Source organism: Malus sylvestris, chromosome 17, assembly GCF_916048215.2.
Source record: "Malus sylvestris chromosome 17, drMalSylv7.2, whole genome shotgun sequence".
NCBI lineage: Eukaryota > Viridiplantae > Streptophyta > Magnoliopsida > Rosales > Rosaceae > Malus > Malus sylvestris.
In genome coordinates, this window is record NC_062276.1 from 28,847,835 (window position 1) to 28,873,218 (window position 25,384).

Here is a 25,384-nt window from a genome sequence, read left to right on the forward strand (position 1 = left end):
AAGTAAATATGGGCAGTGATTGTTCATATTCAGACCTTGATTTTCATCTTATTATTCATTTGTATCTCTTCTTGATGGTTTTTGGTTGCTGTGATTCAGCCTTACACATTTATGGCTTCTGAGGTTTTTGATCCGAGTCTGCGATTCAGTTTTCTTTGCTCATTGTTGTTGGGCAGGTGCCACTTGATACTACGTTATTGTGGTATTTAGTAGGTGAGAATTCTCATTATAATATCGTTTGTTCATAAAATAAAATTTAAAAAAAATAAAACTAAAAAAAAAGGTATATTTAGCTAAAATGATCTCTGAGTTTTTTATAACACATAACTTTGGTCATTGATACTTAAAATCAATAGAAGTGGCCTCTGAGATTGTCAGTCATCCATTATTTTGGTCATTTCATTAAAAAACTCCGTTAAGTGGTCCCAGCTTTTTAATGGAATGACCAAAATGATTGATAGTGGACAATCTCAGGAACCAAAGTTATGTGTTATGAAAATCTCAGAAACCAAAATTATGTATTATGCAAATCTCAGGAATCAAAGTTATGTGTTATACTCTCAACCTAACGGAGTTTTTTAACGTAAGGACCAAAATAATGGATGGTGGAAAATCTGATAAACCACTTCTATTGATTTTAAATCTCATGAACCAAAGTTATGTGTTACGCAAATCTTAAGGACCATTTTGACTAAAAAGTAAAAAACAAGACATAAATGAGACGTGTGATTAGAGGAAGCATTTTTGCTTACTACCATAAAATATAGTGTAATTTGACATGTGTCATTTTACTTAACTTTGATTCTAATTTTTTTTTTAAATTGAAAAAGTAACATTTAATAGGACAATTAACTAGAGTTAGGTGAAATAACACATAACATTAATTAGGTATTTGATGAGCATACACAATAATTATAGTGGTGAACAATGAGACCTGTTATTAAGAAGATAATTGTCTGTTCAACGGTAGGAACAGTGATAACATTAAAGCCATCCGTTTGATGGCCACTTTATTCTATAAATACATAGCCGATCATGCAAATTGATGAAAGTTATATCAAGATGGAAATTTGGGAAGAGGGACTGGAGCCAGTGAGCCCTACTGGCCACTATTTCAACAACTCTGTTTTATCAATATCAATTCTTGCTGTTTTGGAATATGAAATTCCAATTGATGACTCTCAATTTCTGTCATTGCTCGAGAACGTGTTCCTGCCTATCAACCCACGCTTCTCCTCTATCATGGTACTCTCTCTCTCTCTCTCTCTCTCTCTCTCTCTCTCCCTCTCTCATACTCTTTGTTTCCTTCCTTTTACTTATTAAACAACTTTTCAAACGCAAATTTTGTTTGAAAAGTTTACTTGGAAGTTGGATATTTATGTTAATTCTCGCAATAAACTATCAAAGTGAGTCGAACTTAAGATTTATCATTTATAAGTAAAGGATCCAACTACAATTTCTTTTTTCTTTTCTTTTTTATTGGTTTCAATATTTTCCACAGGTGAGCATAGTTAGTTTATAGGGAAAACTACATTTCAAACTCTTCAGGTTTGGAGTGAATTTTAAACAAGGTCATGAAGGGATTTTTTTAGGGAGGTATTATTGGCACTCCAAAAATCTCATTTTACACTCTGAACAAGTGTATTTTTCTTTCCTAATATAGAAAGTTTGGAGTGTAGAATGAAATTTTTAGAGTGTTAATAACAATTTTCTTTTTTATTTTATTTTTAAATACAATAATTATACTAAACAATACAATTTGATCGTGGTATTAAGTGCTTGCCTTATAATATATTAAAATTGGATCACTTGATGCCTTTGTCGGTTTGATTGTTTGATCTTGTTCGATATTAAGAGACGAGCCATTGGAAGAAAGGATTCACTGAGCCGAGATCACTAACTAATACTAATCTAATACTAATGAAAATGCTAATATAATAGAAAAGAACTATCTTTTCTGTATACTTTTCCCGGCACGAGATTTTGAGTCTCGCGTGTCTACCATTTCACCACCAAGGCATCTTGAAAGTGAATCATATTCCATGAATATGATGCCTATCCAGTGCGATGTATGGAATTTTGTCTCAACTTAACCACCTATTGGTAGGTGTTGAGTTTTATTACAAAAGGTCACGGTAATATTAGAAGTGGAACCATACACTTATATGTTGTATTTTATTTCCTCCCATTGAATGATATCCCTAAGCTTGATAAAGTTTTAGATCTAAAGCATTGTACTAGATCATTATGGTAATATTGCATCATTATAGGACGTGGGCTAAATGTTTTTGAGCACGTTTGAAGTATCTTTTGGAGTACTCTTTTTCATGAGCAGTAATTATTTATTTTGGAAACAGATTGAAAAAAATGGAAAGAAACAATGGAAAAGGGTTGAAGTGAAGCTTGAAGACCATGTTAAAACTCCAATCTTCCCTTCCAACTTGTCGAATGAATCATATGACGAGTATTTTGACGACTACTTGTCAAACGTAGCAACAAAAAGATTTCCACAAGACAAACCACTATGGGAAATTCATGTTATAAAGTACCCAAATCGCAATGCAGCTGGTAATGTAGTATTTAAGTTGCACCATGCGTTAGGTGATGGCTACTCACTCATGGGCGCTCTTCTCTCTTGTCTACAAAGGGCTGACAATCCTTCTCTTCCCCTAACTTTTCCTTCACGGAAGCCATCGAAACCGAAGAATGAAAATGTTATGACCAAAACTTTCTCATCCTTGTTGAACACCATATCCGATATTTGGTGGGGCATTTCAAAGAGCATCATTGGGGAAGATGATCTATCACCAATAAAATCCTCGAACAATGAACTTGAGTTCACGCCAATTATAGTATCAACTGTGACGATCTCTCTTGATCACATCAGATTAATTAAGAACAGACTTGAAGTGGTAAGTCTCAGGTTTTCTCTGTAATATTTTGGTTTATGCATGTGGGTGTGTTTTTTTCTTTCTAAAACACGGGAATAAGCTTTCATGTTGATCTTCCATCTCTTGTTGATAAAAAGAAAAAAATATCCTTGTTAATTTTAACATTATAGAGTCATGATTGATAATTAATATTTAAATTCTATTATGAAAATTGGACATTGGTCTTGCAACACTTTATTTTTCTAGTCTAATGATACTTTTCTTCCAAATGTTTAAATTTCCAAAGCGATTGATCCACCCCCTAAAATCTAAAAAAACTTTAGTTTTAATAAAAGGAAAACTAATGAAAAAGAATTGAAAACTTTAAATTTTAAAGATAAAGACAAAATACAGGCTAAAGTGAATAGTATCAAGATTGATTTTTTAGTGTAAAAATATGATTTTTCGTTAAAGTGAACAGTACCGATAGCTTTTCGTTAAAGTTTTCTTTAATAAAAAATGAAAAATAAAGGCATAGTGAATAGTATCAGAAAAATGTAAGAATGTGATTTTTCATTAAGTGTGATTTATTCATTAAAAATAAACAGTACCGTCAGTGTTTTATTAAAACTTAAAAAAAAAATATAAAATGTTTTCACTTCTTTTTAAGCCACATATTGCCTGAATATAAATTTACGGATTCGGGCAGGACATAAACTGAATATATAGGCTAGGCTAACCGTCTGCTTGCAGGTCAATCTCAATGCCTGTAAACCTAAAGGGGGCGTTTGTTTGCCCTCACTAAGTAGGACTGGACTGGACTGGACTAGCTGTTAGTCCAATAAGGTGTTTGTTCCATGCTGGGACTAACATTAATGAGACTAAAGGGGACTAGCATGGACAAAACCCTTCACTAAGAGGTCTTAGCGAGACCCCCCAATAACCATGGGACTAGCTAAGACTATCTCCTCTCGTCCTCGTCATGCTCAACAACCACTCTTGATAGACTCCTCGTCATCTCCGGTCACCTAGATCATAATAAAATATTAATAATTTATATATTAAATAATATAATATTAGAATTTGTTATTATCCAGCTTCTTAGTCCAACAATGCACCAAACACTTCACTAAGTTAGTCCAGCTTAGTCTAGTCTAAGCTAGTCCAGCTTAGTCCTTAAAGCTAGTCCAGTCCGAGATAGTCCGACGCAACAAACGCCCCCAAAAAGATCTGAATGCCGTAATAAAAACCTACCCCGTGCATATGGTGGGCATGATTACAATTAGCCACTAAAATTTAAAGTAAATTTACTTAAGAAAGTCAAAACCTGCCTAATTTATTTTTTTGCCAAAGTCAATCTGGCTAGTTCGTCCTAAATTCCAAACTATGTAACATTAATCTGACCTATTGAAGCTAATGAAGAAGCCATGAAACCATGATCTTCAAAATTAACCTTTTCCTCTATCTGTATCAGATTCTCAATACTCAAATTTGTTTAACTATCCTATAAAATAACACATAATTTATCAAAATTTCACCAGTGGTCTTGATATAGTTGAAGCCCAACGTGAAACAGTTAAAATGGGAACTTTCAGTCAGTCCTTCGACTCCCCATACATTACACATTTATATAGATCTTTTAATGGCTAGTAACAAAAATCTCTTACATCTCATGGTTTAAAAAATGGAGAATATCAAAAAATAGAATATAAAATACACACACAACATGCAAATCATCAAACACCATACTTTCAAATTTATAATAAATTGTAGCATAATTAACTTATTTACTATCACAGACGATAAATGACGTCCTTACCGGGATGGTCTTTCTTGGCTCTCGACTATATATGCAAGAGATGAACCAAAGCTCAAGGGAAGCCCATAGCACTGCATTGGTTTTACTAAATACGAGGATCATGGGGAATTATACTTCGATTGAAGAAATGGTCAAACCCGACAGCAAGAGCCCATGGGGAAATCATTTTGCATTCTTGCAGGTTCCCATTCCCAAGTTGACTGAATTCTCAAATGCGCTTGACTTCGTCTGGGAGGCTCAAAAATTTATCAAGATGAAAAGAAATTCTTTAGCTATTTATTTCACTATTGGGCTATTGAAGATGTTGAACATGTTTGAAGGCCATGAGGTAAGTAAATTTAAGTATTAGTTTGGTAGACATGATTGAATTGAAATAGATAATTTTTACGTATTAAGGTATATTGAAGACGGAAATGAATGATTTTCATTTGGAAGGAATCATAACAGGATTAGTTATGAAGAAAATTTATTCTTTCTAATCGTACTATTTTATGAAGGACTAGAATGAAAAAGTTTTCTTTAGTTTAGTATCTAATCCATCCAATTATGTACACCAAACGAGCCCTAAGAAAATGCATGCGATATTACATATGTACAACATTTATTTAAAAATTAGAATGCTACTTGTGGTGCAGGCAGCATCAAGATACATCCGTAGAACATTAAAGAACTCGAGCATGGCATTCACAAATATGATTGGGCCCGTGGAACAAATGTCTTTGGCAAACCAACCAATAAAAGGATTATACTTTATGTTAGTTGGATCACCTCAGGTAAGCAACAGGGTCTCAAAAGTTTTGGAAACAATATGCATCGTTTTGTTTTCAAAATTAGGTGCATATAAAATTAAAAGTTATATAAACATATTTCACACACACACACACACATATATAAGGTGTGTTTTCTCAATGATAGCATAGACATGTTATATATATATAGGTAACACAATTTACGTGTACCTGCAGGATCTTGACATATCAGTCCTAAGTTATATGGGAAAGGTGAGGCTTACCTTAACAATGAAAAAAGGCACCATAGATCCACAAAAACTGAAGTTGTGCATGGAAAACGCCCATGATATGATATTCAATGCCTCGGACAAATATCCTGTGGAAAATAGCACTGAAAAATAGTCACTCATTTGAAATTCTACTATTACACAGAACAAATTATAGCGTTATTATGCGCATTTCTGTCGAAATTTATAATTTGAGTAAGAAGTTATTGAAAACTTACAAAATAATACTACATTTGTAATAGTTGGTTAATAACTATGATTTTGTTATTACTTGTGTGTATTTGAACTTTTTATTTTGTGAGTATTCTTATTAACACGTCATCTTCATATGAGTTGAACCATCATTAACTTCAATTATTCTTTTAAACTTTTAATTGTGTAAATGATAAAAGATATTACGCTTTGATGTCTAGATACGTTTAAGATCCATAAGTCGCATTCGGTAGAACCGACTAGAACTCATAGGTAAATTAGATCTGATACACAATACAATAAAACTTAACAATAACCTCCAATAGAATAAAAAATAACATTAACCTCTAGTTCACAGGAAAAATACGTATTCAAATGAACTCATCATTACCAGAAGGTTACAAACTCCATTCTCTACGTGTCCTCCATCCTCCTTTTTTCATTCTCTTCCATCATTTTATTCATCTGGCTCCATCATCTCTTTGACCATACCAAATTCCATTCAACTACTGTTGATGTTCACCGTAATTTGTCACGAATCTATGGGAGGGTGTGTAGAGCTTTGGCTCGGGTGTTCGCACCATCACTTTTGTGAACCCTTGTTGGTCCTCCCCGATGTTCGCCCTTGTTGGTGATGTTTCTCGTGGGATCTGTCATCTTGCTTGCTTCCTTGGTTCTTGGTTCAGTTTGTGGCGGCAGATGTTTTGGTGGCTCTACGAGGTTGATCTAACTTTTTTTTTCTTCATGTTGGGGTTCTTGTTGTCGAGATCTCTGGTGCTAGCCAATCGGTGATAAGGTTGCTAGGGTTTTGTTTCTATGTGTTTGTTGTGGACTCAACCTTTAGGCTGGGTTTTGCTTCTGTTTGTTTGTTCTGGGCTCAACTTTTGTGTTGGGTTTTTTGTTTTGGGGGTCCATCTATTAGTGTTTTACTTTATTTGTAATTGGGCCATTGTATATGTATGCTTTTTTTTTTTTTGAAAAGATACAATAGTAGATTTCATTTCATCAAAAGAGTTTTACATCATACAATTTTGAATCAATGCCGTACATAGTCTTCTACAAGTAAGTCCATAATAACACTTAGAGGAGTCTCATTCCATTCACATTGTTGGGTCAATGAGAGCCCAATCCGTGCGAGTCGATGAGCAACAGAGTTTGTATTGCGGCAAGTATGGGTAATAGTAGCTTAAGTGATTGGATGGAGTAGTGCTTTGACGTCCTCCACCACTTGTCCAATTGTGGACAAGTTTAGAGTTGGATTCTTCAAAGCCTCCACAATCTGAAGTAAATCTATCTCAAAAGATAAGTTTGAAATTTCCCCATTTATTGCCCAATACACAGTCTCCCGAAAAGCCACCAGTTCCGCCTGCAGAGGAGATAAGACATCCTCAGTACTGCCACAAAATGCATTCACAAAACCTCTAATATCACTCGAATAATTGCCCCGAATCCCGCCATCTTACTGACTTCATTCCATGCCCCATCAATATTCATTTTGAGTCGTCCAGGAGGACGAGGAATCCATTTGGATCTATTTAGTGCCCTTGCAGTCAAGCCATGAGTAGTTTTAGCCTTAACAAAGGCCATCCACCGTTGCCGAGCTCTTTCAACACACACATCTGGGGTACTACTTCCCTATTCCACAACTTCCCATTTCTAGCCCCCCATAATGCCCAACAAGTCATGAGGAATAAGTTAAAGCTGGACTTGGGAAGAAGTCCTACAGTTTCGGTAATCCAATCAAGGAAAGATGGGTGTTGGACATTCCTCATAATTACTCCCAAATCAGACATCATCCATGCACACTTTGTATATGGGCAATTCTTCATCAAATGAATAGTGATCTCACCATAAGAATTGCAAAGAGTGCATTCCAACTCAATGATGATATGGCGTTTATTCAGGTTTGCACGAGTGGGGCACCACTCATTTCCAAGTCTCCGTACACAAATTTTGACCTTAGGTGGAACGTTTACATTCCATAGCTTAGACCACAGTGTGCTAGCAGGCAAAGGTTAGGTTGAGGATGGTGCACCGTTATTTGTAGGTTGGAGCCAAGACCTCACAATGTGATATGCACTCCTAACTATAAATTTTTCACCTTTGTCGTAGTGCCATACTAGGGAATCCGGTGGGGATCGTCAACTTAATGGGATTGAGCGAATAGTATCTACTTCCTTCACTGAGAATAGATGCTTAAGCAACCCAATGTTCCATCGTTTTGTAGATTGGTCAATAAGCTCGTTGATTGTTTTCAGGGAGCAGCCCTCTGGTTCAATTGAGAAAGGCCGAAAGGATGACGGGGTAGGTAGCCATGGGTCCTCCCATATGCGGACAGTAGAGCCACTCCCCACTTGCCAGCGTAACCCGAGAGTGATAATCTTTTGCGCCGCACATATACTCTTCCAACAGTAAGAAGCATTGTGCATTACCGTTGCCTTCATGAATGATCCTTGTGGAAAGTATTTTGCTTTTAGTATCTATGATACTAACGAGTAGGGTTCTTTAATGATCCTTCATCCCTGATTGGCTAACATCCCCAAATTGAAGGCAAAAAAGTTTTGAAACCCAAGTCCCCCCTCACTTTTTGGGATGCAAAGACGTTACCAAGAGCACCAATGCATTTTCCTTTCACCTTCATCACCATCCAAGCAAAAAGATGCGATCAGTTTGTTCAAATCCTCGCAAAAATGTTTTGGTACGAGAAAAAAACTCATCGTATAGGTTGGGATTGCTTGTGTGACTGCCTTGACTAGCACTTCTTTCCCTGTCGTACTAAGTAGCTTACCCTTCCACCTCTGCAGCCTTTTCCACAATCGGTCCTTTATGTAACTAAAGCACATTGACTTGTTTCTACCAACAATGTCACTCCCCGATCCAGACCTACGTCCAGGATCGACACGTGACGTCACCAAGTAACCATATACTCAACAAATCCCGCCTCCAGGATATGAACGAAGCATAACTCAAGAATCGAATCGCATAATAATTTTTCGTATACTTTATGGTTGCATCTAACCTTCTCGTTAGACTGCCTACGTACCATACACAGGGATCAAAACATTCGTAGTTCATCATGGTCTATAATTGACATATATCACAGTCCGTTTAAGCCGAAAGGCATAACATTTCTCAATCAATCAATAGAACTTGCCAAGCATGAAATTACTAGACTCAGGGTTACATAACAAACACACCTGAAAATCATGATTTCCCTTCCATCTTCTATATAAGTCATTATGTCGCAACATGATACCGCAATTCACAACATATATCATATCAAAGAACCAACAGAGTTCAATACAATTCTCTAGCCACATTAATTAACTAATTTGACCAAAATAATAACAACCATAACCATATCTTCTAAATTCATACTTTATGAAATCATAATCGAATCATAGAAAATCTTGAATGAGTCATCCAAACGTCCAACAGCTTTTCTAATTCAATTCACAAGATTATCAAAACCATTGCTCACAAATATACTAAAACAAAACTAAGGCTAGAGTGACACAGTTAAGCCAAGCCTACATCTCTGAAGTTGATATCAAATCTAAGAAACCAACAAGTCAAGTGATGCGACTTTGGACCACTCAACGGAATCCAAACCAGGATAAGATTTCGGACCATCACTCAACGAAATCCAAACAAGGATAAGATTCCGAACCATCACTCAACGGAATCCAAACAAAGATACGATTCCGGACTATCACTTAACGGAATCACGGAGTAGAAGGGATTTCGGACCATCACTCAACGGAATCCAAACAATGATACGATTCCGGACCATCACTCAACGAAATCACTTGCACTATCAACTTCTCATGACCATTAGCATACATATCATGCAAGCATATAAATTCTATGGAATACTTCTAATAGGATTTTAGGATCACATGGTCATAACCTTTATCATTCATATTATCAAGAAAATAACTAAACACACACACACACACACACACACACACACACACATATATATATATATATATATATATATATCACAATATGACTTCGCATACACGTAAACCGACGTATATATTATCCGGATAACTCACTAACCAATATAGGCCTACTAAGCCTTACATAGTCTCTAGTAATACTGAATTTAATATTTAAAATCAATTCGTAGCATATTGACCAAAAGTAAGCAATAATTAGATTAATACATATAAGGTTTCCCAGAACCCCCTACCTTGAATTCGATTAATTTTGTTTCTTTGAAGAACCTAATCGGAACATAAAATTACAATCAAAAGTATAAATACCAGTAACACACCTTAATAACCAAACTAAGTGTTTAAACACAAAATTAATATTATCTAAAGAAAGTACACTGATTCTAGAATCTACCACTCAAATAATATCACTCAAATAGTAGTAAAGAAGATTAGAAAGGAATCTGGAAAAGAAGATTGGTATGGCAAAAACAGTACTCTGCTTCTCCACAAAATCTGCAGAAAACAGCATCATTGGACCAAGTTTAGACTCCCTTTGGAACATTCAAAACTAAACCAAATCATGTAATATTATATGGGTTTTGAAGCTTGTGATTTGTACTTTAAAAGCATATAAACTTTGTAGAAAACGGAACTCTGAATTGGAAGTTATGCCAACAGAAAAATAGAGTCTTGAAACTAGAAACCCAGTTTTCTGCTGCTGTTTGGCAGCTTGTGACCCAAGTTTAAATAAGGTTTTGATCAACCAAAACTCAACGGAACTGAGTGAAAACAGTAGGGTTGCGATCATGAACATATGCACTTTCGATACACTAAATTGTTTTCTTCAAATGAGCACATAAAGACCTAAAAATTAAGAGTCAAAGAAGGCTGCTCGAAACTTGAGTTTTCTTTGTCAAGAAATCAATTTTCTGCAACTTACGTAACAGCCCATCTCCAATTCATATTACAAATCCCAAAATTATTCCAGGTAGTCCATAAGTCATGTATATAACATCCAAAACTAACATGGCTCAAAATTAACAAGAAATTGACCTTCTGAACCAAACCCTTAATCAAGAAATTTGATCTACACACCCAATCCGAATTACCCAACTCTAATTCATATTCAGACTGGTTCATTGAATGGTAGAAAACCCTAAACAAAACCAAGAACTCCAAATATATCGTGGCAGTTTCAATTCAAATATATATGTAGCAAGCGTCGACAACACCGACTAAAACCAGAAAAGAAATTGAAGTAAAAGAACCTCATTCTCATTCATTGAATCTGATCAACAACACCACACACAAACAAAGAACAATAGATATTGTAGGACATGTGGAATTAACCCATGGATTTCAAAATTATAAAAATTAATCAACAAAACCAGAAAATATCAAACACATTTTAAAGCCTTCCATCTGTTACACTACTCACCACTTATATGTATAATCTCTTGGTAGTCTTGCTAATCTGAAGGGCATCATAATGACTGGACCAACATGAAGTCCATCGAATCTTGCTGCAATTGTGTCCTCCATCTCTCCTTCTTTGTTTATTTCTTCAGTCACCAAATGCTTAGCAAACAGAATTTTACGAATTCCTTCTTCGTCTCCTTCCTCCTTCGTTTTGGAGCTGCAAAAAAGAGAAAACAGAGGGAAAGAAGAAGATTCCACCAACCCTTCCCCTCTCTCTGTCCCTCTCCTTCTCTCTCTCTTCTGATTTCCCCCTTGCCTTTCACTCTCCTCTTTTTTTCGTTGGGCCTCCCCCCACAAAGTGGGAGTTATATGAAATTTATAATCTAAAGCTTAGTAAAACGACTTCAAATGTCCATAACTATACTGTCATAATCCGGACTCGCAAACGGCTTTTGCCTATGTGCTCGTGGTTTCGAGATCTATTCGAAAACGTTACTTGTGACAAGTCAACAAATTTTAAAGATTCAATATGAAATTTTAACCGATAACTATTCAATTTAATTTCTAAATTAACGGAATTATAATTAACTAATGAAAATAGCGAAAACGTGTAATACGAATTTAAATAACGAGATACGTAATTAATAGTGAAATTCTAGGAACGGAATTTCACAAACAAAGGTAGGCATGCCCAGATACTTGTCATGCTTATCTACTCGTACCCCTAACATCGTTGCAAGTTTCAGCTACAACGGTCTTTTAACATTTCTACTAAAGCAAACCTCGCTTAATAAAAGGTTAATTCTCTGCCCAGATGCACTATAATAAATTTGGAGGGCCTCCATAATCTGTCCACACTCAGCAACATAGGCTCAGCAATATAACAAGTTGTCATCGGCAAACATTAAATGATTCACCGACGGCGCTTCCGGGCATATAGAAATACCTGGAATCAGTCCCCTGCACTCTCGTTGTGCAAGCAAAACTGATAATCCATCAGCGCATATTATGAACAGATATGGGGATTGAGGGTCTCCCTGGCGCAATCCTCGTCAAGGAAGAATATACCCCCGAGGATACCCATTGAGTATAACAGAGTAAGATATTGTAGACACACAGAGCATAACAATGTTAATTTACCCTTGATAAAAAAAATTAAAAAAAAAAAAAAAGATAAAAACCTACACCATAAAATAGTGTATTGTGTTGGTAAAAAAATCTGATAAGTAGTGAAGTCCGTAAGGGTGACAACAATACAATATATGATATCATATAGTAAATTAATCTCAATTTTTTAAACACACATCATCATTTCATAAAAATTATATATATAAAACTAGCTGCACTAATACACGACACGCACACGCACACGCACTCTCTCAAAAACCGATTGACCCCGCAGGTTTACAATCGTTTTGTTTGTATCCATATTGGAATTAATAAGACTCGAGCAATCCGTAGTTCGACCCAAAACTTACAACACATGAGTTTCTGAACCCACGTCGTTAGTTCCGAATCTCCCTACTAACTAGAGACGTCAAGTGTACCATTATACGATCACGTCGTCAATGTATAATGGGAAATGCCTCACGCTACCCAACTCCTTGGTTTTTGTTCCACTTGATCAACAGACGTAGAGTTGTGCATAAATTGTGTAAAATGCCTCTATGATTTGAGTCCTCATCAATTGGATTTACCCTCATCAAGTTCTAGTCCAATGATCCGTCAATTGACCTACAAGTTCATGTCAAGATAAGATGAGTTCTACGGAGGTGTGAATTCAATCATAGTGGCAATCAAGATTTAGGGTTGGACTAATTTAGAGTTTTTGTTATGGTGTTGGCTTTTTGTTATGCTTAAATTTAGCAATTTAGGCTATTTTTATGCGAGTGTTCTCCACGTTAGCTTTTATTTTTGTTTTTATTGTTAATATCTTGATATCTTGTCGACATTTTTGATGTACAATTAAAATTTATCAAAATAAACTCATTAAATTAGGGATGTTAACTTACCATAAGTAGGAATAGGAATATGAGAGAATAGTGATATGAATGATTGAGTACGGGATAAAGAACACCCCCTGATAATCCCATACCTTGAATTTTCAATTACCAGAAGGTGTGGGATGGAAAAGAATAGGAATGCTACCGATTCCTTACAAATCATTCTAAACATGCTGTTACAAAAGAATAGCACCTATGTCACCGATCACCAAAATTTACTAATACATAACTCATAATCTTGAAAAGTTATTCACATAGTTGCATAATTAGTAAATGAACAAAAGATAGGTTAGTTTCTAACTCTTTATGTGATAAGCCTAACAAAACTATTATGGAGATGCTGAAAAAAGCTAACGATCACAACACGCATATACACATATTTTTGAAGGTAACCAAAAATGTGTGCGTGTTGTGATAGTTACAAATAGCATTTTTAGTTACCTTCAAAAATCAAACCTTGGACGTTATGTTAACTCAAAGCCTAAAAAAAATGCTCTAGAACTAGTAGGACAATATTGCTGACTTGGGTCATGGCTTGTCTCTTTGTCTTCATGGTTTTCGGATTCTCTGGATCACTTCCACCTAATCTTTATGACCTACAAATTCGGGTTCTTGAAATTTGATCAAACGATTAAAGTTATTATAACTTTTAATAGGATTTCCTATTTGTAGCCGTTAGATCAAATTTCAAGAATCCAAATTTGCGGAACATGAGGCTTAGGTGGAAGGGATCCAGAGAGAGAAGATCCATTTCCTTGTTTCTCCTCCTACCACTGCTACTAATTTTTTTAATTTCAAATTTTTCAAGCCCCTTTCATTAGTTTTCCTAATATATTATTGGCCGGGCCCATTCTAGGGCTCTTCCGGCCTAGCTTTTTCTTGTTTTGTTTGCCTTCCTCTGTACCAAAAAAACTAAAAATAATATGTTCTTAACCAAGCAAAACCCCTAGATCTAAAAAATTCATAGCCAGGCGGACTTTTGCTCTAGCTTGGGGATGGTGGTAGCCTCTCTGCTCCTCCTTTCCCTCACCTTTCTCTTTCCTGTTCTTATGAATTGATGCAGATTTGTTTTTCGTTTTAGTATTTTAATCAATAAGTGCATTTTTAGTGAGGTTATTTTGAGTCACTCCTAGTGAGTATTTTAGTTTTAAGTTGGTGTATTATTGGGTCTTCTTGGGTTTATGAGGCTCTTTTTATTAGCTTTGCTAATGGTGTTGAGTATAAAATTTATGTTGGTATGGACGTTGGTTCGTTGTCAATTCCTTTTCAAAGTCGACGCTACTCGTTGTCAAAAAATGTCTTCTTACTCATTATATTGCAGTTTTTGCTTTTCAGATGCCAATTTGTTAAATGTTTGAACTTCGATCAAGAATGGAGTTCCTTTAGCTTTGGAGTGCCATCTCATTATTTTGATAGGACAAGGATTGTCTGCCCTCCTAGTTGTGGTGCCCTTCCATGTCCTCCTATTTTGTGCGGTCACGGTTAAGCCACGTCAACATTTTATATTAATTTTTTAATGAGATAATAAGACAAAAAACAATAAAAATATAAAATATTAACGTGGCTTAACCGTGACCGCACAAAATAGGAGGGTATAGAAGGGCACCACAACTAGGAGGGCAGACAATCCTTGTCCATTTTGATATGGGTGTGGAAGATTTAAAAAAATTAAATTTGTCCATTTGCTTAGTACCCGTCTTGTCTTCCTCTCTAATTCACAGTATGGTGACAATTAGTTTAACCAAGTTAGGCCTTTTATGTTTTATTGTATGATGAAACGAAGTTCTATCTTTTGAAATTTCCCATCTGGTCAATTTGGGTTCGTTACTGATTCCACACTCAATCAAACAAATACCAAGAAAAAATATTCATATTCTATAAGGATTGCAAAATGTGCATGCGCATATTAAAAAGGTGCATCAATATTTAAGGGTGACCGTTGAAATAGTTGATTCCTTTGACAAGAACAAGGTGTGGGTGGGGTTGTATTAGAAAAAGAAAAAGAAAAAGAAAAAGGCAGGCATGAATTGGGTGGTGTTGTCTTTGATGTAAGATCCTAATCGGGTAAATAGTTATAATAAAGTAGTTGAAAGATAGTTTTTGCGAGAAAAAAAAAATCAAATTTAAACATATGTTGTAAAATCTATTAGAATTCATACAAAATTTTAAAATGTTGTTTTCTCTTTATTATTAGCATGCATGTGCGAGTCGAAAATTACATTTCTTTCCTTTCTTTTGTTCATCGCTCTTTTCTCCATCCCTCCCTGCAGCTATTTTCCATCGGTAGGTAGTACAAGGCCATAAAGGAAAATCCTAAATTAGCAAAGCTTAGAGTTATTTCTATGCATAAATCTCAACTGTAAGCCATGGGTCTCGCCAATTAATCTTGCTGCCTAGAAGTCTTTTGTCCAATTTTTCTAAATTTTAAGTCATTTCTTATGTTCTATTCCCGAGAAGAAAAAAATCTTGCTGCCAATACTTCAGACAAGGCTTTAAATTTGAACATTTTTACCATACAAACTATCTTTCAACTAATCAATCACCACATGGACTATATATCCATTAGGCATTGGTATAAATAACAAAACAATAAAAAAAACGTTAAGCTAGTTCAAGAAATGTCTACACGTGGCAGTTGTAAAAATTTGACCAATGTCAAGATTTAAGTGGTTGGTTACGCTGCTAACGTGGTAAACATGATACACACAATAATTGGTTGTTGTTAAGTAGTATACCGGATGACAATTTAGCTATAAAAGATAACAAATGTCGAGATTTAAGTGGTTAAATATACTGCTACGTGGTGTATACGTTACACACAACTTCTTGTGGAAATGGTTCAGCTGAGATCCAGCAGAAAGAACATTTCTCTGTAAATTATCAATACATATTCAATGACCTTTTAGTTTAAAAAAGGCATGCACTACTAGCACTAGCAGGCGACAAAATTCAACTATAAGATATCATACAAAACAGTTGATGCGTTTATTTAATTCAAATTAGGCGTCGCAGCTTTTGTTTTATTAGGTAAATTCCTTTTTATTTTATATTTTGTTGTCGAATATTTAGGTAAAACCTATTTCCTACATTGGAAGTTGGAACTCCACGTGCATAAAGAACTGTAGACTTAATGTAAAATACAACGAGGGCCGATCTAGAGTCTTCTGTTGCTGAGTGGACAGTGCAAATTGACACATGCTATGGATCACGACTAGAGTTATGCTATCTCCATTATTTTGTAATTAAAATTAAAGAAAAATTAATAAAAATAATTTTAAAATTTTGAGTTTTAGCGATAAGGACAAAATGAAGGATAAAATGAATAGTACTAGAATTGATTTTTTAATGTAAAACTATGATTTTTCGTTAAGATAAACAGTGCTGTAAACTTTTCGTTAAAATTCTCTAAAATTGAAGGAAGTGAATTAAGAAGCAAATTGACACATGGTGCTAATGGATCACGACTAGAGTTATGCTACGTCTATTACTCTATAACTAGAAATCGAGCAATTAAATTAAGAAGGAGATCAATGACTCATAGTATAATTCAAGTAGAGATTATTTACTAAATTATTTGGATCAAAGTAAATATGATAAATGATACAAGGAGTTGTTTTGTTGACCTGTGATCTAAACCAAATGAATTCGAACTATAAAGCCAACATGACAAGTGTGACTGACGATTTTATTAGAAAAGTATCAGCACAATTATAAATAAATAAATAAAAAACACTTAATATAAGTTATAGTTTTGGGATGTGCTATCCACACACTCATTTTTACTTCTTACACACCCCTTGTTAATTTATGTCATTTAATCTTCTTCAATTCATTTAATCCGATGTCCGAAAATTATGTTATTTGATATTCTTCAATTCATCTAATCCGATGTCCGAAAATTAAAAAGTTGTGTGAGAAGTAAAAAGGGATGTGTGGATATTACACCCCATAGTTTTTTTATTGACAAATGAGAAGATAATTTACATTAAATTTATTTAAACTACGGAAATGAGATTCAAACATAAAACCTTAACTGCATGCATGAGCGAATACTCTTAACCAACTGAACTATAAACCAATATAAATTATATTTAATTTCACCACTTTTTTAAGATTTCTTGTATATATCATTCCTAACCAAAAAAAGTAAACCTAAGTTATAAGATAAGAAAACTCCAAATATTAGTGGAAGACAAGGAATAAATAAATGTATCCACTAAATATAATTATGCACTAAAGACAAGATGAGTTGAACTGCTCCATCAATTAGGAGCCTTTTATTCACATCCCATCATCCACCTTTGCTCCTATTCTGCGTTGGAGGAGGAGACCAAAAAAAGTAAAAAACCAAAAGGGCAAGAAAGAAATGGGATGGAAAATGGGGAGAGCATCTGCACATCTTTTCTTCGTCTTTTCCTTTTTCAATTTCAGATGTAGACAAAAGAATGGTTTTTGTTTTGGGGGGGGGGGGGGGGGGGGGGGGGGAATCAATCACCACCCTTCATCCTGGACCGTAACCTAACATTGTGGGAATATAGGGGATCTAGTCTTTGAAAAACGGCTGACCACAAAACTAGTCCATATTGTAACACAACACATGTAATGGCCAAGCTCGTTTAACAAAAAGGTGGCTAGAACATTTGAGTGAGAGAGAGAGGGGTAAAGCTTCAGTCCTACTCTTAGAGAGAGATATAGAGGTTCTTGCAGTTTATGAAGAGATGAATATGATGAATAGCAGCAGGAACAAACTCAGTTACATGTCATCAGTTGTGGTTCTTGTGTTATGCTTGAACTTGAAAGCCGCCCATGTGTCGACGGCGTCTGGCAACATCATCTCCCAAGGCCAATCTATTTCCGGCAACCAAACAATCAGCTCATCACCACGCGGCATATTCGAGCTTGGTTTCTTCACTCCAGGTAACTCCCACAACCACTACATAGGCATCTGGTACAAAAAACTACAAAAAACCGTTGTTTGGGTGGCCAACAGAAACCACCCTGTTTCCGATCCATTTTCTTCCTCCCTTCAACTCTTCCCAAACGGAACCTTAATACTGCTCGACCAATCCAAATCTTCCATTTGGTCAACAACTCGTGATCTCTCAGTTGCTTCTAATTCTACCAGTGAAGTAGCAGCAGTGCTTCTTGACAATGGCAACTTTGTCATAACAGATGCTTTGAATTCGTCTGCTGTCATATGGCAGAGTTTCGATCACCCGACCGACACTTGGCTGCCGGGCGGGAAGCTTGGATACAACAAGCTGACCAATGAGAAACTAACCCTCACTCCCTGGAGAAGCTCACAAAACCCAGCACCTGGGATTTTCTCTCTACAGATCGAACGAAACGGAACAAGTTTTCTATTGATGTATAATGGGACTAAAATGTATTGGACCAGCGGGCCTTGGACAGGCAAGATTTTTAAGTATGTTCCGGAAATTCAGTTGAATTATTTGGTCACGAATATCAGCTATAAGTCCGATGAATTTGGGAGTTATGTTTCTTATGATGCTGTTTTCCCCGACATCTTTGTCCGGTACATGCTTGATATCTCCGGGCAGTTCAGGGCCTACAAGTGGGGGAAGGACTATAATCAGTGGACTTCATTTTGGTTGCGACCCTCCGAACATTGCGAGGTATATGGATTCTGCGGTGCTTCTAGTATTTGCAACCAGCAACAAGTGCCTCTTTGTGTATGCTTGGAAGGGTTTGAACCGCGAGCTCCAAAAGACTGGGACTTGGAGGATCACACGGAAGGGTGCGTGAGGAAAACCCCTTTAGAATGCAGTACAGGCAGTGGAGGAAATGACACATTTGTGGTGATACCCGATTTGCGCTTCCCAGAGAATCCCGAGACTTTAGCAGGTAAGAACATCGATGAGTGTAGATCGGCGTGCTTGAGTGATTGCTCGTGTACAGCGTTTGCTTATGACAGTGGGTGTTTAGTTTGGAAAGGGGATTTGTTCAATGTAAAACAACTTAAATCTGATGAGACAGTCGGCAAAGAGTTGTATCTTCGGGTTGCAGCATCAGAGGAACCAAAGGCGAAGAGAGAGAATAAAACCTTTTGGATTGTCATTGGAGTACTTGGAGGTTTGTGTGGTGTTTTACTGGTTATTGTGGTAATTGCCAAGAATGAATGTTCCGGTTCTGGGGAAAGGTCTGAGGCAGATGAAGGCTCTTTGACAATGTTCAAGCACCGGGTTCTAAGAAACGCAACCAAGAACTTTACTGAAAAACTTGGGGAAGGAGGCTTTGGTTCTGTTTTCAGAGGGACACTGAAGAGTTATACCGCCATCGCAGTGAAGAGGCTTAACTGTCCAAAGCAAGCAGATAAGCAATTTCTTACAGAAGTGAGGACTCTTGGAAAGGTCCAGCACATTAATCTTGTTCGTCTCCGCGGATTTTGTGCAGAAACTTCAAAAAGATTCTTGGTTTATGATTACATGCCAAATGGTTCTCTAGAATCTCTTTTGTTCCAGAAGAGTCCGATTGTCTTGAATTGGAAAACTAGATATCACATTGCAGTTGGGACTGCAAGAGGACTTGCATATCTTCATCATAGTTGCAGAGAATGCATCATACACTGTGACATCAAACCTGAAAATATTCTGTTGGATGCAGAATATGCCCCCAAAATAGCTGATTTTGGTCTTGCAAAGCTCGTGAGCAGAGACTTCAGCCGGATAATTACAACCATGCAAGGGACAAGAGGGTATATTGCTCCGGAATGGATATCAGGAGAAGCTATCACAACAAAAGCCGATGTCTTTAGCTACGGAATGTTGTGTTTTGAGATCATATCAGGAAGGAGAAACAGAGATCTTTTGGATGATGGGTTGCAAAACTACTTCCCCACTCGTGTTGCAAATGTATTAACGAAAGGAGAAGATGTCGATACCTTGTTGGATTGCAGGTTAGAAGGTAATGCAAACAAAGAAGAAGTGATGAGAGCATGCAAAGTAGCTTGTTGGTGCATTCAAGATGACGAGAACGATAGGCCGACAATGGGGCAAGTTGTTCAACTTCTGGAAGGAGTCATAGATCTCGGCATACCTCCTATCCCACAGTTCCTCGACCGGTTTTCAAAGAGTCTAGTTGAGTCCATACATTACCATAACATTTCTTCCAGTACTGCTTCGGATTCAAGGCGTGGCTACTCGAGTAGTATTACTATATCTGGAGCTTAAACTTAAAAGCTACTAATTTCCAACTTTCAAATTTCCATTTTCTTTATTTTTGTTAACTTGCAGGAGGTTGTGAGTCCCCTCATCCTCCCAAGTAGTTTTGCTTTACAATGTAAAAATTGTTGAAATAGTTATCCAAACTTCAGTCTTTCTTGTCGTGTACTTCTCTTTATTTTCACCAATTAAATTAGAATATCGCTTGAATAAAAGAATAAACAATTAAAATCTTATTTGGCCCAAAATCTTATTTGGAATTCCCGCAAATAGCATTTTCACAGAAAGAAAATAGTGTGCTATGTAAAAAGGATATTCGATAGAAAACGTGGACTGGAAAGGACAGTGTACCAAACATGTTTTGGAAATTCTACTGTTTTGACAAATCCCAGGGAATGTTGAGTTATATATGTAACGTCAACAACCACGGAATCCTCCGCAATGATGACCGCACGTTTAAAATGTCGTGGACTGCAACTCAACTTTCAAAGTTCAACGTCCTATTTTCTTACTTTTCAGCCGTCTGGTTAAAATTACACAGCTGAAATGTTAAAATTAAGGTACGGTACAAGCGGGTTGAAAGTGATGTGTTATTATACATGAAATGGCTTGAACAACATGAATGATGATATCTCAATCGAATATCAAATTTTATATTGAGGTATTGGTGCTAAATATAGACATCATATCAACAATATCGATAACATATCAATCTCTACCGAATATTAATGACACTAACAACTACATTAGTGAATATCGTTGCTTCCGCCGATGTTATTGACACTTCCGACATGTCCTTCATTTCACCCTTGGTTTATTTGTTTTTCGTTTTGGGTTGGGGATCACATATGGGTGGCAACTGATTGTACGATTGTTTTTTTCTTTGGTGAATATCAGTTTACTACTCTCATGTTTCATGATTTTCAACCTTTAGTACATCAAACTTGTTTTATCCCAGAGTCATACCTAATGTGTTAATTTTGGAACAGTCCCATACATCCGTTAGTCAAACTGTTAAGTCTGCCATTAATTGATGATGTAACGCCTATGTGGATAATGATTGAGCGCCATGTGGCAACTCGTCTTCTCCCTCCCTCATCCCCCCGCACCCTCTTCCTCCCTTCTCTCTTCTGCAACCCGCACCCCTTCCCTCCCTTCTCTCTTCTACAACCTGCACCACCTTGCCTTCTCTCCTCCTTCCTCCCTTATCCCTCCATTATCTCCTTTGCACCAACCCACCAAACCCTAGTTTTATAAAATTTCATCAAATCTGTCGGCTGATTAACAAATTACAGGCATCTATCAATTAGCAAGCAGAATAATCCTAAAACTTTCCTCGACTAATCAGTGATTCTTTACGGTACACAGCTTCTATTTTTCATGTTGTTCCATTGCTGCATAACAAGCTTTTGGTTGTAGTTGTTGGGTTCTGAAAGGTTGCAACGCGTACACAAGTTTCGTGAACTTGGATCAGGGTTTGCCCGTTGATCGATGGCCTGAACCGGGAATGGGGTTACAATGGGCATCGCCAAGGGTGCCCGAGTGTGGGACGCAGGCGGATTGTGAGGGGAAGTCCACTTATAGGTTTGACCCGGCTGTCGGGGTGCTAGTAATTGACGAGCAGGTAGACATTGAAGACGAAGATGATGATGCAGAGAACAATGGTGACGATGACGAGCGCAAGGTTGAAATCACCCCTCGCGGCGGCGGCGGCGTTTTAGCTGCTCTCGAATCGAATCGAATCAGAGAGATGGAGATGGGGAATCAGAAATTAAGGTTAGGGATGTGAAATTACGCGTTCAAGTGATCGCAGATCTCTATCGTTGGTCCGAAAAGGAGTAGAGTCATTAAGTATGACTCTGGATGAAAAAACTTGTTGTACTAAATATTGAAAACCAATTTCATGAAGGTAGTAAACTGATATTTACCTTTTTTTTTTTTTTTTTGTCAAAGGAAACATTACCATTCCAACGAAGCACAAATACATAATGGTCTAGATACACCAAGTCAGAACAAGAGTAGGATCAGAGACCTTAAAACCATACAAACCATACAAACCAAAACACCATACAAACCAAAAAACCTAAGTAATTTACACCCCTGCCATCACCATAACATCTCAGATTCTCTATCATCTTGCAGCCTAAATTCCGATCAAACAAATTCTCAGGAAGGAGAAAACACACAGCTACATCACCCTTGAACCAACACCAGACGATCCGCCACCACATCACAAGAGAAACTAACAGGGAAGCAGATAGGAAAACCAGAGGCATCCGTTCCAACAAAGGCACACAAGTAGAAGGTGGTGGTGTAAACACCAGAGTCAGAGCTCTACACACCTTCCGGCAAATTTAGAGGATGAGAAAAAGAAAGAAAAGAGAACATAGTGGAAAGAAATAGGAGAAGTGGGAAGAAATTAGCTCTCTGAAACATGGATGAAAGGAAAGGAGGACAAGAAATTTGAAGATCGAAGTTCAGAATTGCAAAGTAGAACACCAATAGATTGGATGGAGAATCAAAATATAGCAGGGGGAAATATAAACAAAATAGAAGGGAAACGAACTAGAGGTTGTCGTCGACCCCGGCCATGCCTAGGGCCGACGGCTGAACGAAAATCGGATCGGGAAAGCTCACACACCAACAATGCGAAAAGTTCTCATAGAGAGAAAACTCTCACCGGAACGGGTGATAAGTTTGTCTTGTTGTAGGATTACATGACTGGTAATTAGGTATGTTGCCTTCAGATCAAACAACGCGGCACAAACTCCCCCTCGTGAAACGTAGTTGGACCAACTTCATCGACCCAAGTTGTTAATCTCGAGTCCAATTAGCTAGCTCATGGCTACACCTGTTAACCGCAATAATAAGTTGGTTGCGAACATGGTCAAATTGTGATATAATTGTTAGGAAATTCTATTTATACTCAAAATTTATAGCTGAACTTCGATAAATCAATGGTAAAGATACCAAGTAACATTAATAACGAACTGTTAATTTATTTTATACATTTGAAAAATTAAACGATTTCCGTTTTGTATGATTTTTTGTAAGAATTATCTTCAAATGAAGATTAAGACTTTTTTTTTGAGCAAAAATAAAGATCAAGACATTAAACGGTTCCAATTATAAATTACGGTAATGACACATTATTTATAAGTGGAGAAATGAACTCATCCTCAAAAGAGCAGAGAATACAAGTATTATTCAACGAGAAAATTATTCCTTCTTTTTATTCATTATCTTCTAGTGATAATTAATCATTTGTTAGATAGTACGTGACAATTAACAAATATTAGATAAGAGGCTTTTAGTGATAAGACTAAAACTAATTGTTTTATCCGCTGTTTTTAACAGTCCGTTTAAATACATACAGGAAATCTCCATCACCAACACCATGCCATCTGAGGCTGCAATTGTCACGCATGATCCTCTGCTTGTGTATAAACAAATAATCATCCGTTGGGAGAATTTTCCTGCTCAAAAGTAGTTGCCTCAACTCATTAACCGTGATCCTCTTGCTGTGATTCTTGGTCGCTGGTGGATCCATTGACAAATCTGTTAAGTTTTTCAGTTATTCTTGCAGCCCCAAACTCAGATATAGATTTGCCTATCTACATGAAAGAAAGACAATTCATAGTCCAAATTAATATCCCAAAGTACTGATTGATATCAAATATTTTCTTGAGAAACAAACAGAGAAAAATTTAGTTAGTTTTACGTACTTCTGCACGTACTATGTGAAATGTTGAGTCTCCCAAAGTTGAAAAGTTAGCATGCACAACGTTGGCATGTTCTTCGTCAAGCAGGCGAATGATGTCGTAGAACATGAACTGATGATTTTCTAAGCCACTTATCAGTACTACCTCTAGTGTGGAGTCTATCTCATGGATTTTGATGTGGGGTGCCTTTGCGCTCCTTGTGCTCTCAACATTTACGCATGCTGTAGCATATGATCTTTTTCTAGTGCGCATTAAGCTCTCCTTCTTCTCCTTTAGCTTCTGCAGGTTCGACTCTTGGCTTTTTATGTAGTTTATGGCTTCATCTATTTGATCTGTCTGACTTAGTGGCTCCTGCATTCACAACAAACACCCACGTTCCGTATTAGCTATGAATTTCAATGTCTCACATCCACAGTCCGACAAAGATATCTGGTGTAACAAGAGAGTATTTCTGGCATTGACAGAGAGAGAGACCTTAAAAGTTTGTTTAGGGAGGAGGGAGTAGAGGTTGGAGTAAAGAAGTTTCATACGATTTCTCCTGTTCTTCTCAACAACCCTCCTTTCAACTTTGGTTGAAGAAGATTCATTTGCATGATTACGATCCATTCTCTGGCAAGTTGGCCACAAATAAGTACAAATACCATATATATATATATATATATATATAGACACACACACACACACACACACAGATATATAATATAAGTCTGTCTGGTGAGAAAAGTGCAGAAGGAAGATGAAGTCTTTACTGTCTAGTGACTAGCAAGGAAATCAAAGAGTAGAGTCAACGCGTACTACTGCTACTCTACTCGTCATCCAAGTTACATCAACCATATTTATAAGTCAGAAAGAAAGCCGCTAAGATGGAATTTTACATCCAATTTAAGCACGTGGATTTATTATATTAGCATGCGTTTAATTGTTTCTGCGCCCTACTGAGCATTCACACTACCAGAAAATATCTTGAAGTGGCAGTGTGATTTCTGTTACGCGGTTTATGGATATTCTCCACGTTTTTTATTCGTTTATAGTTAAACTTGTCCTATTTCGTAAGTTTCCACGTGATTTTTTGTTTTTCTCATCGAGGATTGTATTGATATTTTTGTCCTGTTTTTCATCAAGTAGAAATGGTTGCCCAAAAACAAAACGAGAGGAACGTTTACTTTATGTTTTATTCACGAAGAACAATTCTAAAAAGGGCTATGAAATTGCATTA

The 25,384-nt window shown here is 36.6% G+C and overlaps 2 protein-coding genes, 1 long non-coding RNA gene and 1 pseudogene across 3 annotated transcripts in view; 2 read left to right on the top strand and 2 right to left on the bottom strand.

Annotated features, from left to right (window-relative positions):
* LOC126612577 (G-type lectin S-receptor-like serine/threonine-protein kinase At2g19130) overlaps positions 1-20,614 on the top strand; it is a 42,620-nt gene extending 22,006 nt beyond the window's left edge. The window contains exon 2 of the mRNA XM_050281039.1: positions 17,923-20,614. Within this exon, the coding sequence (XP_050136996.1) occupies positions 17,984-20,455 (2,472 nt within the window). The 5' untranslated portion in view covers positions 17,923-17,983 and the 3' untranslated portion in view covers positions 20,456-20,614. The remainder of the gene's footprint in view (positions 1-17,922) is intronic.
* On the top strand, positions 1,037-5,977 carry LOC126612578 (wax ester synthase/diacylglycerol acyltransferase 11-like). Its single transcript, XM_050281040.1, has 5 exons — positions 1,037-1,245; positions 2,358-2,912; positions 4,670-5,017; positions 5,325-5,462; positions 5,655-5,977. The coding sequence occupies exons 1-5, from the start codon at positions 1,063-1,065 to the stop codon at positions 5,820-5,822; spliced, it is 1,392 nt and encodes a 463-aa protein (XP_050136997.1). The 5' UTR covers positions 1,037-1,062; the 3' UTR covers positions 5,823-5,977.
* LOC126612587 (uncharacterized) lies at positions 8,747-12,596 on the bottom strand. Its single transcript, XR_007619174.1, has 2 exons — positions 11,282-12,596; positions 8,747-10,356 (listed from the first exon to the last, which is right to left on the bottom strand). It is a non-coding gene; the product is annotated as an uncharacterized LOC126612587 (long non-coding RNA).
* A 3,035-nt stretch (positions 20,615-23,649) lies between the features above and the next one.
* On the bottom strand, positions 23,650-24,971 carry LOC126612584 (transcription factor bHLH162-like; annotated as a pseudogene).
* Between the last annotated feature and the right edge of the window lie 413 nt (positions 24,972-25,384).

What these genes read in the sequence shown, in the direction of transcription:
- LOC126612578 (XM_050281040.1), top strand. Translation starts at nt 1,063, where the DNA reads ATGGAAATTTGGGAAGAGGGACTGGAGCCAGTGAGCCCTACTGGCCAC. An exon ending in CACGCTTCTCCTCTATCATG is followed by an intron (nt 1,246 to 2,357) that starts GTACTCTCTCTC and finishes TTTTGGAAACAG; the next exon opens with ATTGAAAAAAATGGAAAGAA. An exon ending in ACATGTTTGAAGGCCATGAG is followed by an intron (nt 5,018 to 5,324) that starts GTAAGTAAATTT and finishes CTTGTGGTGCAG; the next exon opens with GCAGCATCAAGATACATCCG.